The sequence below is a fragment of the Dermacentor andersoni genome, chromosome 7, assembly GCF_023375885.2.
Source record: "Dermacentor andersoni chromosome 7, qqDerAnde1_hic_scaffold, whole genome shotgun sequence".
Classification (NCBI taxonomy): Eukaryota; Metazoa; Arthropoda; class Arachnida; order Ixodida; family Ixodidae; genus Dermacentor; species Dermacentor andersoni.
In genome coordinates, this window is record NC_092820.1 from 102,822,383 (window position 1) to 102,838,841 (window position 16,459).

Consider the following 16,459-nt stretch of genomic DNA (forward strand, 5'->3'; position numbering starts at 1 on the left):
AATCTGTATCGTAGAGACCATCACTTGACGCCCGTTTGGTATGAGAGATATAGGAATATGGTCAGCATAAAATTATATACAGAGCCACCACTCTACGTAAAGCCATTTCGTTCATAGAAACGCCAGCCAGTGCGATTGGCAGCCTTCTATCGAGAACGCTGACGTACGAATGTTGGCTTCGCATCATGTCGCCGCTTCCAGGGTTCTTCTGCGCACACTATGGGAACTGAAAAGGGTTTCATTTCAAACACCTATGGCAAGAACTTAACTGTAAGAGTGGTTTTATTCATAATTGCTTGTCGTTTAGTTCAATCCAGTGTTCTGGTAGTGGCCACACAGCATAAGATAAGACATCATTCAAGGCTCTATAACATATCAAGTCCTACAAAAACTCTGTAGCAAAGTCAACTAAAGAACTATTGGAAGAACACCACCCAAAATCAATAGCCTTCTACTTATCCTCGGAATAAACGCCATGTTTCATAATACAAGAAGAACTAGATACTTCGATAACTTACTGGGAGCCGACCAAGCGACAGCTCTTTCAAAAATGGTTCTCAATTGTCACAACCTGGACTACTTGTTCAAAAATCTAATGATCGAAAGAGAGCTTCCTATTTCAAGTTTCTGTAAACGTTCATTTGGCACTCACTAAGAGACAACCATTAAGAATTATTTTACAGTTTATTGACTGAATACTTCATCTAAAACTTTCCTCCTGGCATATTTCTGTGTTTCAATGTTAGCTCTGCCACTGACGTTTACAGAAGAGGGCTACCTACTGGATGCTCTTTCTGAAGCAGCGGTTCATCTCGCTCACTTAGTGCGTAGGCTTCAACATGTTGCGACCATAGAAGTTAGCATTATGAGCCCTCATGGTTTAACAATAAGTGAATGTCCACGAGCATTCAGCTATTAGCAATGCCTATCGTCCATCACGCTAACAGGTAAAGCGACAAACCTGCCGAGGAGCTATCAATTGTGGAAACTCTACAAGCCAGCTTAACGTCGTTTTCACAGAGTATGCTTCCTAGCGAAGATGCCGTCATCTACGTTGACACAGATGTGGTATTCTTGCACCCGGTCGAAGACTTTTGGAGAAAGTTCTACGCCATGAACAAGTGGCAGATGGCTGGCATGGCACCGGAGACAGAGAACTTTACACAGAACTACTACTTGACAAAAGCACTCCACCCTTTTGTGCAACCATTTGGTAAGAGCCGCTGTTATTCCAATTGTAAACTTCTACATACGCAGCACGTTAACCCAGACAGAGCTGTAGTTACGTTACCTTTGTGGCAGTTGTCCCGAGATGCCATAGAGAGCATTAATAAAAGCGGACAGCGTAGTAGGCCAGCGCTATAGAGCTATTGCTACCATCATGCGGGACGACGAGCCCGTAGAATCGACATCTTGCATGCACACTGATGCAACTTGCTAAGAAAAAAATTTCTTGATGTCTAATTGTCAAGGCCTATACAACTTTTAAACAGTATTCCTTTATAAAATGTCTTGTATAAGCAAGTGTGTCTTTTGCAGTGTCTAGCAGAAAATAAATTTGCGAACATTTGCGTATCATCCAATGTTCTAACGTTTTATTTATTTATTTATTTATTTATTTATTTATTTATTTATTTATTTATTTACTTATTTTCAATACTGCCAGTCCCATCAGGGACCATAGCAGGTGGGCATACAAAACAGAAATACATAGTAATAAAAGTGCACGTACAAATTGCGCGTCAATAAGCCAAACAAGAAACGCAAAACAACAAGGTTACAATACATCTAAAAAAGCAAATATAAATATCACATGGGCAGGAGACATCCACAGCAATACAGAAAATACATCATGAAAAGACAGCAAACGGGAACCAAAATAACAGTAAACACCTTCAGATAATCAGCATCGCTTCCAGGAGTTTCATAGTATATTATGTGAACAAGACTGCGTTATTGATTGCTTGATAGGTATTCTAACCGTGATGTGAACTGAGATAATGAGTCTGCAGAAATAACTTAAGGATCGAGCTGATTCCATTCCTTTATCACGAGGGGGGAATAAGAGTATATGAATGTTTCATTATGGCATGAATATTTTGTTATACCGTGTACATGTTTATGTCTCGATGATCGTGATTGCGAAAAACATATGTATTTTGTTAGGTCGATCTTATTAGATGTTAGGTCTATCTTACTGCCTGCCACGTACGGAGGCGCCGCGTTCGTCAAGCCTGAACATGGCTAATTGTTTGCATCCTCCACATTGTCCGTTTCATACTCACATAAAGTTGATAGAAAGATTTAAGTTAGTGCAGCCATGCGGCGAGGTCGAATATGTGTATGCTGTATTCTATGCATCAAATGCTTATATCGCTTTGAAATGGCCCATAGTAAGCGACTGATGGTGTGAAAAGGTAGTCGTTCGAAGTACAGACACAAACGACGCGGATAGGACAACACGAACTGCAGGAACAAATAGGACAACACAACACGGTGGGTGTGTGTTGGCTTACCGTAGCTCATGCGCCCGAATTTCGTACGTCTGCCTCCTCACACAGTGAATCCCTGCGAAATTTGCCAGGTTCCTGTTATTATAAGCGATTGGTACAGATTTGCCGTAAAGGATGTTTGTGGCTCTACGGCAACATTATTCGATTTCTAACCTTTCGTTTCAAACGTTTCGTCAACTACAGCAACTATTGGACTAACCTGAATAGAATTTGTGGGCTCAGCGTAGATTCCGTAATCATAGAGGCTGCGAGAAAGCAATCTTTTTGTTGGATGGGCGTCATTTTATTTGCCTTAGAGCAATCAAACACTGCTCGACTCTGAGTACATCTCGTAAAGCCTGAGCCCACACCCGTAGCAACCTGTTCCCACGCTTGTTACGAAACACAAGCAATCGTTACCATTGCATTGGCAGTGTAGAAAAAAAAACGTTTTTTTCCTATGACTCTTCTCGGCACCATCGGCTGCTAACTATTTCCCGCAAAATGTGCAGACCTCCGGGACTCCGTCCTACAGCATTGCAATAACACACCGTCGTAATTGCAGTAACTTCCCGCAAAAAAAAAAAAAAAAAAATAAGGACGTCTGTAGTTTCACTCCACGGCACTGCCAGAACAGACCATCATATTTAGAGCAATCGCCCGTAAAATATACCGGTTTCTGTAATTTCATTGTACGGCACCTCAATTGCGTGCTGTCATATTTACAATTTTAAGAGTACTTTTGTAAATTCCCAAACTGTGCTATCCGATGAACATGGACCTGTTACATTTGTTCATCATTATTTGAGTATCCTGTTTACTTGAGATGTGTCTTGTATTACACTTGCTGCGGAGTCTTGCCGCTTTACCAGGTATCACTTACATTATGGTTTAGTAGTTGCACGTTTCGTCTGAGGCAAGAAACATTGAAAACACGCTGACACAGGTGGCTGGCAATAAAACCAAAACAACAGCTAATGCCAACATGAAAATATGTTAGCCCTTGTTTGAAGTCACTGTAACTACAGAAATATAATATAAAGCAGTTAAAGAAATAAATGAGACAACTTCATAGAAAAGAAGAACGAACGAGTGTAATTTTCTAGTGTTAGGCTACAGTGCACCAATACACGCCGATATCTCTGACTGTCAAACTATGTTCTATTTTGCAAAACAATGCGTATTGTGCTTAGCGAAACACCACCGGAGCAACGCAGTACAATAATGCCTTAGTTTATCGCTTTTTCTTGGCAGTAATTTAATGACCCTACAGTATACACAAAAAGCAAAGTTGGCAGCAAGCTTGGTATGTACTCCCTACATACATACTTCAATGAAAGCATAAAGAAGCACCTTATTCCAGAATACTAGCCAGTGAAGTTTGCATCGCCAGACATGCTATGGACAAAACTACTATGTTAAATTAGTGAGAAGGTAGAAAGTAATTCGTTTATTGTTGCAAAGCAAGCAATGAAAGGAGCTGGTTGGAGCACTTTCATCATTACGTTGCAATCAGTTCTACAACGGAAAAAATGCAAAAGAAGAAATTGTACTTCGCCCATTGCGCCTTTGTTCTCATCTTTGATGTATACTTGCAATTGGAAGACAATGCGCAGCAAAATCATGAATGTATCAGGTAGTATGCTGGCAGCGACGAAGGAAAAAGGCGTATGAGGCTATGTAGTTACAATCTTGGTTAAGTCCACGCTGGAGAATCGCAGGATGCTTGAGCTTCGAGGCAAAAAATGAACTCACACTATAAGTTACGCATCATGAAAGTTTACGCGCAGTGCCCCCCCCCCACCCACCCAGGCGCGATATAGTCACGCTACAACTCACTTTCATTTTGACATTCGATGAAAGACGCTTGAAGTAGGGGAATGATATCATTCCATCATGTCCCTGTCATCTTCAATGATCCGATGCTCAAGGTTGAGCACCTTTTTCTGACCCGATGGTGTTGCCGTTCATTTTGTGTCACGACCTGGTTTGATCCCCAGAAATTTCCTGTAAGGAGTTAACTATTTCTATCCCATCAGCAACAAATGTTGCCTTAATGTAAAAGAATGCTGCGAAGTCTCAGCGTGTCGCTCAACTTTTACGTAGCACTCGCGCTTTTCGAGACACTTCGACGTTTCAAAATATACCTAATAGATGTCACTACCTCTGCTGACAGCAGCGCCACCAGAGAAAGAAAGATGGCGCCCTCTTCCAAGTACTCAACTTATTATCTACTCGAACTTTTTTTCAATTTGTAATGAAGTATACTAATTTTTTTTCCATTTTCATATTTCTGTAACGAAGGAGCAATCCACAACGATAATTGTTATGTAAAATTTCTAAAGTGTTTTTTCGTCCCGCCACGTTGTGTTACGCACAGATATGCTGCCGTCAGGAAGGTGGGGTTCCCTACCTTCACGTGTAGCAGCGTGAGGCTGCCTTGTTGGTCGCACCCTATCAAAAAATGCGGCGATATATATATATATATATATATATATATATATATATATATATATATATATATATATATATATATATATATATATATAAATAATGTGGTTTAATTACCATCGCTTTCCTTTGTTCTCGTTCATTAGATAGCGAGGGTCCCGAATCCCGCAGGACTTATACCTTCAGGTAGCATCTGTGGGTTTATGCTTCCTGTGGGCTTCCCCCAAAACGTTCACGCACAGTGACGCCTGCGGCAGAAAGGATGTTCCACATCCCCCGCCAAAGGTTGGGTTTGGTGGTGCTGGCTAAAACTCGCAGGGTTAGTTCTAGTAGGAAAACATAAATACCCCAGACAGTGGATGGGAAAATGGCGCCGCGGTAGCTCAAGTGGTAAGAGCATCGCACACGTAATGCAAAGCCGTGGGTTCGTATCCCACCTGCGGCCAGTTCTTTTTTCATGCACTTTCATTCTTATTGTTTTATCATTTCCTTATTTGAAGTAATAAGTTGAAGTACTTCCACTATGCTGTTCTCGGCGTCTGTTTGTGGGCTCTTCTTAGAATGTGACTTATAAAAATAGGACCCCCTCGGTTTCTTTCGTTCTCATTCATATATATATAGTAATGTGACTATTCCACCCAGAGCTGGTGAAGAAAAAGACGGCTCAGGTTCTTGTAGCGCGAGAGCAGTGGCTACGGCGGCTAACTCTTCGCGCCTCCTCGCACAAATTGGTGATACCGTACGAGCGGACCGAGCCATGCCAACATCCATGCAGACACTCTACCAATGCGGGAGGGACGTGGCTTGACGCTGTCAAGCAGACTTCCCTCGTTTGTAGGCGTGGGTGTCCCAGAATTCTACGTAGACATGCCGAACGAACAACTGGTTCATCCAGCTGAACAGCCACTTCCGTATCAAGGATGTTCCAGGCTCCGGCTGCGTTTCAGGCTCCAGCTGCCACCTCACGGCGCCGACTTCCACAGGTACTTGCGTGCAGTCACGCGTGCTCACTACACCACCTCGAGCGCTCAGTCACAACAGCTCTCGCAGTTTGAACCGTCGCGTTATTCCGCGTCTTGTCGTCCCACGTCGCCTGCGTCCACCAGTGCCGATCAGCAGCACGCGCCTGCCCGAACATCAAACCTCTACTTGGTCCGTAAGTCTTATCTCCATCACAGAAGAAACTGTGCGACGATTCTTTCCAAGGAAGCCACTGGACCAAATGCAAGCGCTTTCCGCTACACTACGGCCCGCCGCTCTCCTTCCTTGGAAATTCGCTCAAGCTATCCGCTTTCAGTTCGGAGCACCTCACCGATTCAGAGGACCTCTCACCGGCTCCACTAGGCGCAAATTTCACTCTCGCAGACACGGCGACGCCACAAGCACAACCTTCACGATGCCTTCAGCGAACACCGCAACCCTGATGATATCGGAATTTGGGATTTCGCCGCAAACAGCAGCAGGCGAGACTTCCGATGCTCTCTGCTCGTGCCTTCCACGGATGCATGGCACTGAAGTTTTGCAGCAGCAGTTCTGACATCCGGTTTCTGCAGCTCGAGAATCACTTCTACGTCAACAATGTGAGTGACTAGTACTTTTGCTATCTCCACGCAAGTCGCGAGCTGCCAGATGATTCCTTCCGGATCTCCGACTTCCCCCAGGCCCGGGCATATACGAAAACCTGCGGCAAGTCGTAATTTTGCACTACGGCATCCCTGTGGCTCCGCGTCGCTCACAACCTAGGCTCGCTGTGCTGCCTGGTTCATCTCTTTCTGGTTGCGGGAACCCGACACTAACAACGACGACAGCATCTGTCGTCGTTGGTAGTGCCAAATAATACTAAGACGACAGCGCTCCAGTCTGTATCCCCCTTTGGTCCTGTCGTACAGCGCTGTCTTCTGCTCGTAATCCCGAGCCGACCAGGCTAAATGCGTACCTTTCGGCAGCATTTGATTCCCGTAGCTCCTCTGACGAAAGCCCTGCCAAATTAAGAAAAAAAAACGAGCAGCCGGACGTACCATACCATCTCGAGACCAAGGTCTTGCTGGTCGTCCCAATACGCCGCCCTACACGACCATACCTGCACCTGAAATGGGGACGTAGCATGAATTAGCAAGGGCAACAAGGCAAACTCGCGAGACTCGCAATTCTCCGCCACTGCCACCGTTGCACGCCGTTCGACCACACCGTCTTCTACGTCATTCCCATTACCGACCTGAACTTTCGACATGCGCCAAGAAACGGCCTAGGGCACGCCTCAACTTTGGTTGCCGAGTTACACCGCACTGCGCGTGAAGACCACTCCTAACCACGACGACTAGAGAGCAATTTGAGCCCTTCGCCGCAACACGGACTTGCACTTTATAACGGACGCAACGAATTGCGGCTCATGTATATAGGCCTGTAGTCTCTATTGTTTCTACACGCACGCCTTTTGCACATATTTCAATCGAGCTTCGCAATAGGAGGGAGGCCCTGTAGCAGCGTGACTGTCACCTCCAGAGCCAGTGATTAAGAAGCGGCTCACTTGAATGCAGCGCGAGGATAGGACACCCTGGCGCGCTCGACCTTAGCGGCCGCGGGGTTGGCTATTGCCGAGATCCCGCGGCACCATGGCTGGCCCGCCTAAATAAACTGTGGCTACGGCGGCTACCTCTTCGAGCCGCCTCCCACAATATATATGCACCAGTGGCGTAGCTAGAAATTTTGTTCATGGGGGCAGTTCAGGGGGAGGTCCCATAAGCAATCCCCCCTCCCCCATGAATACGCCTCTGATGTAATCGTACTCTTGCGGTTTAATGCTGCACGTTATCACTTTGCAGGCGTACATTAGATACATTAATGTTCAAGATCGGAAATTTCATATATGACTATATATATATATATATATATATAGTCATATATTACTACGATATCATCGAGCGATGCTCAAGGGACAAGCCGCCGCGAGAACGACGACGAAGTGGGTCTGTGCCCCTGGCGCGAGTGAATGTCGGCCTGGTGCTCTGGCTCCAGTGCAGTGTAAATAGCCTGTAAATAGCCTCTTTCGTCTGTGTCTTTTTACATATCCAAATACGTTTCAGACGACCACCGTGACTGGGACCAGGCTCTACCTTACATCACCTTGGCGTACAACCCTTCCCGTCTCGACACTGCTGGCTTTTCTCCCTTTTACCTCTTGTATGGCCGTGAACCGACGTTACCACTGGACACTGTGCTTCCGTCCACCACAGCATCAACTAGCGCTTATGCCCGTGATGCTATCGCCCATGTTGACCATGCTCGCCAACTTGCGCGCGGTCGTCTACAAGTGTCTCAAGACAAGCAGAAGCAACGCTACGACTTCCGTCACCGTGATGTCAATTTTGTGTCCGGCACTCTCGTGTTGCTTTGTTCACCATCGCGTAAAGTTGGCCTTGTGAAAAACTGCTTTCCTGCTACACGGGCCCCTATCGCGTGCTTCGCCAAGTGACCGATGTCACCTACGAAATCGCTCTAGCCACGCCCACTACGTCCTCTGCTGTGACAACCAGTGACATTGTCCACGTCGCCCGACCCAAACCCTACAACTCTCCACGCCCCTTGGATATTAACAGCACCGTGACGGCGCTTTTGCCTCCGGGGGGTAGTATTACGATATCGTCGAGCGATGCTCAAGGGACGAGCCGCCGCGAGAGCGACGACGAAGTGGGTCTGTGCCCTTGGCGCGAGTGAATGTCGGCCTGGTGCTCTGGCTCCAGTCCAGTGTAAATAGCCTCTTTCGTCTGTCTCCTTCTACACGTAACAATATATATATTTTTTTCTTTCTTTTTTTTACACGTGTACTTGTTTATCGGGTGACCACGGCGCTCGACCCTTCCTGCCATAGAGAATGGTCGGCGTTGCGTTGTGCTCACTCGTCTTTCGATGGGCGTTCAGGGCACGGGCTTCTGTCCCAAGCTCATCATCCCTGAGGAAGCCAAGTGCCAGTCCGGGGGACGCTTGTTCCCATTGCGGCGAACCGGTGGGTCACCGCCGGCAGCGAGATTCGAACCCGCAACCTCCCGCAGTCGAGGCGGGCACTTTATCACTGGGCCATGACTCTGGTGTGGGTCGCAGGTACGAATCTCACTCCCGCCGGTGACCCACCGGTTCGCCGCAATGGGAACAAGCGTCCCCCGTCCTGGCACTTGGCTTCCTTTCGGGTGATGAGCTTGGGAAAGGAGCACGTGCCCTGAACGCCCGTCGAAAGACTCGTGAGCGAAACGCAACGCCGACCATTCTCGGGAGGAAGGAAGGGTCGAGCTCCGTGAGACCATTGGTATGCGGGTGGTAGCCTGTTGTCTTCCTGTGGCTTGCTGGCTGTATTGAAGAATGGCTTGAGTGAGCTCTGCTGTAAAGGCCGTTCCTCTATCGGTGATGAGGACTTCTGGGGCACCGTGTCGCAGCAGGGTGTTCTCGACAAAAATTTTCGCCACTTGGGCTGCGCTGCCTTTCGGTAGAGCTTTCGTTTCAGCGAAACGGGTGAAGTAGGCCGTCGCCACGACGATCCACTGATTTCCGGATGCTGATGTCGGAAACGGTCCCAACAAATGCATCCCGATCTGCTGAAATTGTCGGCAAGGAGGTTTCATCGGCTGTAATAATCCTGCTGGCCTTGTCGGTGGTGTCTTGCGTCGCAGACAGTCTTGGCATGTCTTGACGTAACGGGCGACGTCGGCGGTCAGACGCTGCCAGTAATACCTTTCCTGTATCTTCGAGAGCGCCCGGGAGAATCCGAGGGGCTCAGCTGTTGGATCGTCATGTAGAGCGTGCTGTACTTCTGGACGCAACACTGTTGGAAGAACAAGAAGGTAGTTGGCACGGACGCCGGTTGTTTTGTAGCGTGAACGAAGACAATGCGCGCCCAAATGCCCTAGGGACAACGTCGGTGTTCCCTTCCAAATACTCTACGAGGCCTTTTAGCTCCGGGTCTGCTCGCTGCTGTTTAGTGAAGTCTTCCGCGCTTATTATTCCAAGGAAGGCGTCGTCGTCCTCGTCGTCTTGCGGCGGGGGATCGATGGGGGCGCCTGCTAGGCAGTCGGTATCAGGGTGTTTTCGCCCGGACTTGTAGATTACCGTGACGTCATATTCTTGCAGTCTGAGGCTCCACCATGCCAGCCGTCCTGAAGGGTCCTTTAAGTTAGCTAGCCAACACAACGCGGGATGTTCGCTGACGACTTTCAATGGCCTGCCATATAGGTATGGGCGGAATATTGCTGTAGCCCAAATGATGGCGAGGCATTCCTTTTCAGTGGTAGAATAATTGCCTTCCGCTTTTGACAGCGACCGGCTAGCATATTACCCGTTCAAGTCCGTTTTTCCTCTAGAGCAGGACGACACCGAGACCTAGGCTACTGGCGTCAGTGTGGATTTCGGTATCGGCGTCCTCGTCGAAGTGTGCAAGTACGGGTGGCGACTGTATGTGTCGTTTGAGTTCTTGAAATGTGTCGGCCTGCGGCGTTTCCCAATTGAACTAGACATCGCATTTGGTTAGATGTGTTAGTGGTTCCGCGATGCGTGAAAAGTCCTTGACGAATCGCCTATAGTAGGCACACATGCCAAGGAATGTACATACTGAATTCTTGTCGATGGGCTGCGGGAACTTTGCGATGGCAGCTGTCTTGTGCGGTCGGGGCGGACTCCAGATTTGCTGCCGACGTGGCCTAGTAACAGCAGCTCATCGTAAGCGAAGCGGCACTTTTCCGGCTTCAGAATGAGCCCTGATGACTTGATGGCCTCTAATACTGTCGCGAGCCACCTAAGGTGATCGTTCAAATTTCCGGCGAAGACAACGACGTCAGCCAAGTAAACAAGGCACGTCTGCCACTTCAATCCTGCTAACATCGGGTCCATCACGCGATAGTACGTTGCAGGCGCCCAGCACAGTCCGAACGGCATGACCTCGAACTCGTAGAGGCCGTCTGGCGTGATGAAGGCGGTCTTTTCACGATCTCTTTCGTTGACTTCTATTTGCTAGTAGCCAGACTTGAGGTCCATCGATGAGTAGTATTTAGCGTTGCAGAGCCGATCCAATGCGTCGTCTATCCGTGGAAGGGGGTACACGTCCGTCTTCGTGATCTTGTTAAGTCGACGATAATCGACACAAAAACGTATAGCTCCGTTCTTTTTCTTCACCAATACTACAGGAGATGCCCACGGGCTTTTCGACGGCTGGATGATGTCGCGCAGCATTTCGTCTACTTGCTGCCTAATGGCGTCACGTTCTCGCGTCGAAACTCGGTAACGGGTCTGGCAGAATGGTCGAGCGCACACTTCACTTATTATGCGATGCTTTGCGAGTGGTGTTTGTCGAATCCTCGATGACGTCGAAAAACATTCTTTGTATCGTCAGAGAAGAATTCTGAGCTGTTGCTGCTTACTCATGGGGTTACTTGGATTTATGTCGAAGTCTGGTTCGGGAACTATGGTCGTTGGGGTAGATGCGGCAGAATCCGAGAGGACAGACGCATTGGTGGTTTCCAGAATTTCCTCGATGTATGCGATGTCGTGCCCTTTTTGATGTGCTTGAACTCCTGGCTGAAGTTTGTCAGGAACACTCGTTTTTCCTTCGTGCAGTCGAGCGATGACTCTTGCGACCCAAATTTGCGATGATATTTCGGACCCTACAACATCATCCGACGTGTTGGCGAACGGGACTATCAGGTCGTGCGAGATCGCATTTCGCATTCACAGCGGCGCCGCGCACGATCTGAAGTGGTTCACGTGGTGCGTCTTAACCGCTTTTACGGACGGTGACGAACTTCCTTAGTTTGTTGTTTCTTTGCTACGGGTGTTTTTGTTTATTACTTTCGTTTGTTTGCAGCATCGGGTTGACGCTTCTTAAGAGGGGGGTATTGACACGTGTACGTGTACTTGTTTATCTTTGTCGGGTGACCACGTTTCTCCACCTAACAAATGTTATCGCACAGCGCAGGACGCGCCTACATGTATAGGAAGTGTCTGGAATGTTATCGATGGTTCCATCCGCTGTCTGTCACCGAACCTTGTGTAATCTGATTGCATGTATGCACGACGCGAATGGTGTAGAACTTAGTGGAAAACACGCGGGTCCCAGCGATTACTCTGGAACATTTGACCACTGATGTATAAAAGCCGACGCGCTTGACCCGCTGATCAGACTTTCGACGATCGCCGAATGTGTTCGCCGTTTTCGTTGAGCATTGGGTGTAGCCTGTTTTTTCTGTGCACAGGTTCGCCTGATAAAGTTAGTTTCACCATTCACAGTTCTGTTGCTGTGTTCTCAACCGTCACTACCACTACTCAACCACTACCACTACCAACGCTCTCATCCGCAAAGTAGTCAAGAGGGCTCTCGGGCTACCCATCAGGACCCATACCGAGGATCTCCTCAAGCTGGGGGTGCATAAGAGCACCACAGCGGCAGGTAAACACATCCTCGAAGAGCTGGGTTACCAACCTGCGGGATACCCGATGGTCAGTACCCCGATCCCTAGGTGCATTCGAGACAAGTTCGAAGTGGCCCCTGTGCCCCGAAACGTCCATCCCATCCACAACGAGGGCAGACGCAAGGCCAGAGCAGCAGCCATCCTCAAACAGATCAAGCAACACGACATTAGAGCAAGCTTCGTCGACGCCGCGGAGTACAGTGACGGGAAGACCTTTGCCATCGTTGTGGTCGACTCCAGCGGCAATATTTCCAATAGCGCCTCGATTCGCACTTCAGACCCCGGAGTCGCCGAGCAAGTCGCCATCGCCCTCGCCCTGTTATACGGTCGTGGGTCCGAAATATTTAGCGATTCCAAAATGGCAGTTAGGGCTTTTCAGAAGAGTTGCATTGCCAAGCAAGCTGCTCGTCTCCTTAGCAGCTCGACTCGATATGCTCTCACGCATCATTCAATCCACTGGTTTCCCGCTCACGTAGGATCGGTCGAGGGTGCTCCCCCGAACCTCAATGAGTCTGCTCACAAGACTGCGCGTGACCTCACCGACCGCGCTTCCTCTGCAAGCAGCACCGACTCCCCTCCTCCCTACGGCCACAGGGACGCTCCTGCTACCCACAACGAGATTATTAAATTCTTCTACATGTCTAGAAGGGACTTTCCACCCCCTCACCCCAAGTTCAATAGGGCGCAAGCCGTTTCGCTTAGGCTTCTATAGACCAGCACGTATCCGTGTCTGTCCGTTCTCCACGAGGCTTACCCGGACCTGTATTGCGACGACGCCTGCCCCTCCTGCGGGCAGGCCTCCACTCTAGCGCGCATGCTCTGGGAGTGCGGGTCGACATCCCCCAAGTTCATCAAGGAGGAGTGGGACTCGCTTCTGCGTAGCCCCACTCTAGAAAAGCAAATCCTGGCTGTCCGGCGTGCCCGCGACCGGGCCGGTGGGCTAGACCTGCCGGTCCCGACGTGGGACTAGCCGGGTGCGCGACGAGTTCGCGTCCTCCCCGGACCTGCAATAAAGTTTCTTCACTCCCTCACTCACTCACTCACCACGTGACAATACATATATATATATATATATATATATATATATATATATATATATATATATGGGCACGGTGCACCAGGAACTCCCATGACATTGACAGAAGCCTTGTTCTTCATTGTGCTGGGCTTTCTTGGATCGCCGTGGTACCAACTTCTGTTCATGAACCTCTCGGCGAACATCGTTTCTGCGATGTGCGCATATGCACCATCGGTGGTGATATGGCGCCTCAAATCTCCATCGTCATCTCCAGACGCAATCCTGCTCCTAGCGGCCCCTTTTGAGCGCAGCACTGTGACGTCATCGGTGGTCACCTGTATAAAATAAGCGCCGCTGGAATTTTCCTTCTGTGGGCACGGTGGACCAGGAACTGTCATGACATTGACAGGAGCCTTGTTCTTCATTGTGCAGGTTGGTTCCGATACAAGCTCCTTGCGTAGCGATTATCGTGTTGTTATGGTCCTGCCGTGCCCACGGCGATGCCTTGCTATGGCTTATGAATGTCTCGTTGTGTGTACATTGCTACTTTGCGGTGATGTTGAAGTAAATCTCGGCCCTACACAGACCGAAATGCTTAAACAGTTATTAGAGGGGCAGGATACTCTTCGTAACGTGAGAAGCTGGTTTTGGAACTTTACAGCACGCTTAGCAATATGCAGACGCAAATCATGCAAACAATTGATACCCCAGTAACAAACACCCATAGTTTACAGTCTATTGAGCCCTTGATCAGGTTCCAGGCTAAAAAGCTAACAGACCTTGAGGATCGAAGCCGACGATCAAATCTGATCACTCATGGGATACCTGAAATTCCATATGAGACAGAAAATGCACTCAAAGATATAGTTGTTAAGGATGTATTTAAAGAAAAATTGAATGTAAAGTGTGATTCTATCGATCGGATTCACATAATAGGAAGGCAAGGTGACAAGCGACCGGTAATCGTGTATCTTCAGAATTTTAATGAAAAGAAAGAAATACTGCAAAATGCAAAAAAAACTGAAGGGAACTAGTATTTTCATTCAGGACGACTACTCACAATCTACCTTAAAGAAGCGCAAGCTTCTGTGTGAAAGTGCAAGAAACGATAAACTTCAAGGAAAGAAGGTGTCACTTATACACGACAAGCTCAAAGTAGACAGGCATGTTTTCTTTTGGGACGAATCGCAAAACAAACGGGTACAGGTTGCAGAACTTTCAAGGAATAAGCAACTACGATTATTAAATATTAATGCTAGAAGTATTGTAAATCAAGCAGATTCCTTAGAAATACTGTAGCTTCAACACGACCCTCACATTACTGTTATTACCGAAACTTGGCTTCGCGAAGGCATTAACGACCAAGACATCTTTCCTCCCTGCTATAGTGTTTATCGCGTGGATCGGTCTTCTAGGGGAGGAGGTGTGGCGGTCCTAATTAAAGATCCGATAGAGGCTGTCGTTCTGGACATAATACCTACGTTGAAATGGCTATGCATTAAGGTGTCTCTTTGGGGTTATACCCTCGTTATATTCGCAATCTACAGGCCTCCTGACTCCCCTCCTGAATTTTCGCATGACTTACGGTCTTGTATGAATAACTATTTACACAGTAAGATTATCATACTAGGTGATATTAATTTGCCCTATGTAGACTGGATGCGCCTTCAGCCTGGGCCACATCACAGTCAGGATATTAATGTACTCTTTGATATCATGTTAACACATGATCTCAGACAAATTGCTCTTGAACCGACACGTGTGCAAGGTTCTTCATCTTCAACTGTGGACCTTGTTTTCTTAGCTAGGAAATTCGCTGAATTCACGGTGGTGATCGAGCAGGGGCTATCCGACCACTGTCTTGTTTGTGTTTGCTTACAGCTTGTTTCCTGTGCTAAAACTAAAAAATCCTCTGCCCAGTTTGTCAAAGATTATCCTCGCGCGAACGACGCATGCGTGATTGATTACTTGGAAAGTTGTCTAACTGATTTTGACAAAAATAATGTTAACTTACTTTGGACCCGCTTTAAGGACATGTGTCATTTTGGCCTTGATAAATTCATACCAAATAAGAAAAAGCAAGTTCACAAGCAAACACCACGGATCAATCGCAACATCATTCATATGAAACGTAAAATTAAGAGATTAAAAAAGGCCCGTACGCAGCCAAACTTAATATCTGAACTACAAGACAAGCTTGCACTTGCCGTGCGTAAATCAAAGGATTATTATTTTAACTCATCTCCGCCTAATTTTATTACAAACGATCCAAGTAAATTTTGGAATTACATTGCCGAGAAGAAGAAACCAATATCCCACATTACAATAAATGGACAGATGGTTACGCAGAAGGTTGAACTTGCTCATCACTTTATTATGTTTTTCACAGTGTCTTCTCAAATCCCAGTAATTATTCATGTAACTGCCCAGTGTACCAACCGTTTGATGTGAATTTTATATCGTATGCTGGTGTACTGTCTATGGTGCTGAAACTAAAACCGAAATGTTCAAGTGGGCCTGATAATATCCCTAATTTGTTTCTCCGTAGATATGATGTAACCTTATCAAAGTTTCTTGTTATAATATTCAGTGCTTCATTATTGTCGTCTGAATTACCGACTGGACAACAGCCCGAAAGCACCAATTCATAAAAGGGAGACCCTCTACTTGTAGATAATTACCGTCCTATTTCTTTAACGTCATCATGCTGCAAACTCATCGAACATACCATAGCAAAAAGCATAGCCACATGTCTAGAAAAGCATTCAATATTAACTAACCTCCAGCACGGGTTCAGAAGAGGGTATTCGACTGTCACACAGCTGGTCACTGTAGTTCATTCCTTTGCATCAACCCTTGACAAGAACGGACAAATAGACATCATTTTCCTTGACTTCCGTAAGGCATTCGATACGGTCCGTCATGATAAATTAATTCTAAAACTTGAAAATGCAGGAATCCCTCAGATGTTTATCTCTTGGATTTATGCTTATTTGTCTAACCGGAAACAATTCGTTGAGATAAATGGCGAGAAATCGGGCTGCCTTCCG

The 16,459-nt window shown here is 47.3% G+C and overlaps 1 protein-coding gene across 2 annotated transcripts in view; it reads left to right on the top strand.

Moving 5' to 3' along the window:
• The window catches only part of LOC126534014 (glucoside xylosyltransferase 1-like), a 58,549-nt gene that overhangs the window by 27,166 nt on the left and 14,924 nt on the right, over positions 1-16,459 (top strand). For both annotated transcript variants that reach the window (XM_055072577.1, XM_055072578.1), the window contains exon 5: positions 1,021-1,213. In XM_055072577.1, the coding sequence (XP_054928552.1) occupies positions 1,021-1,213 (193 nt within the window). The remainder of the gene's footprint in view (positions 1-1,020; positions 1,214-16,459) is intronic.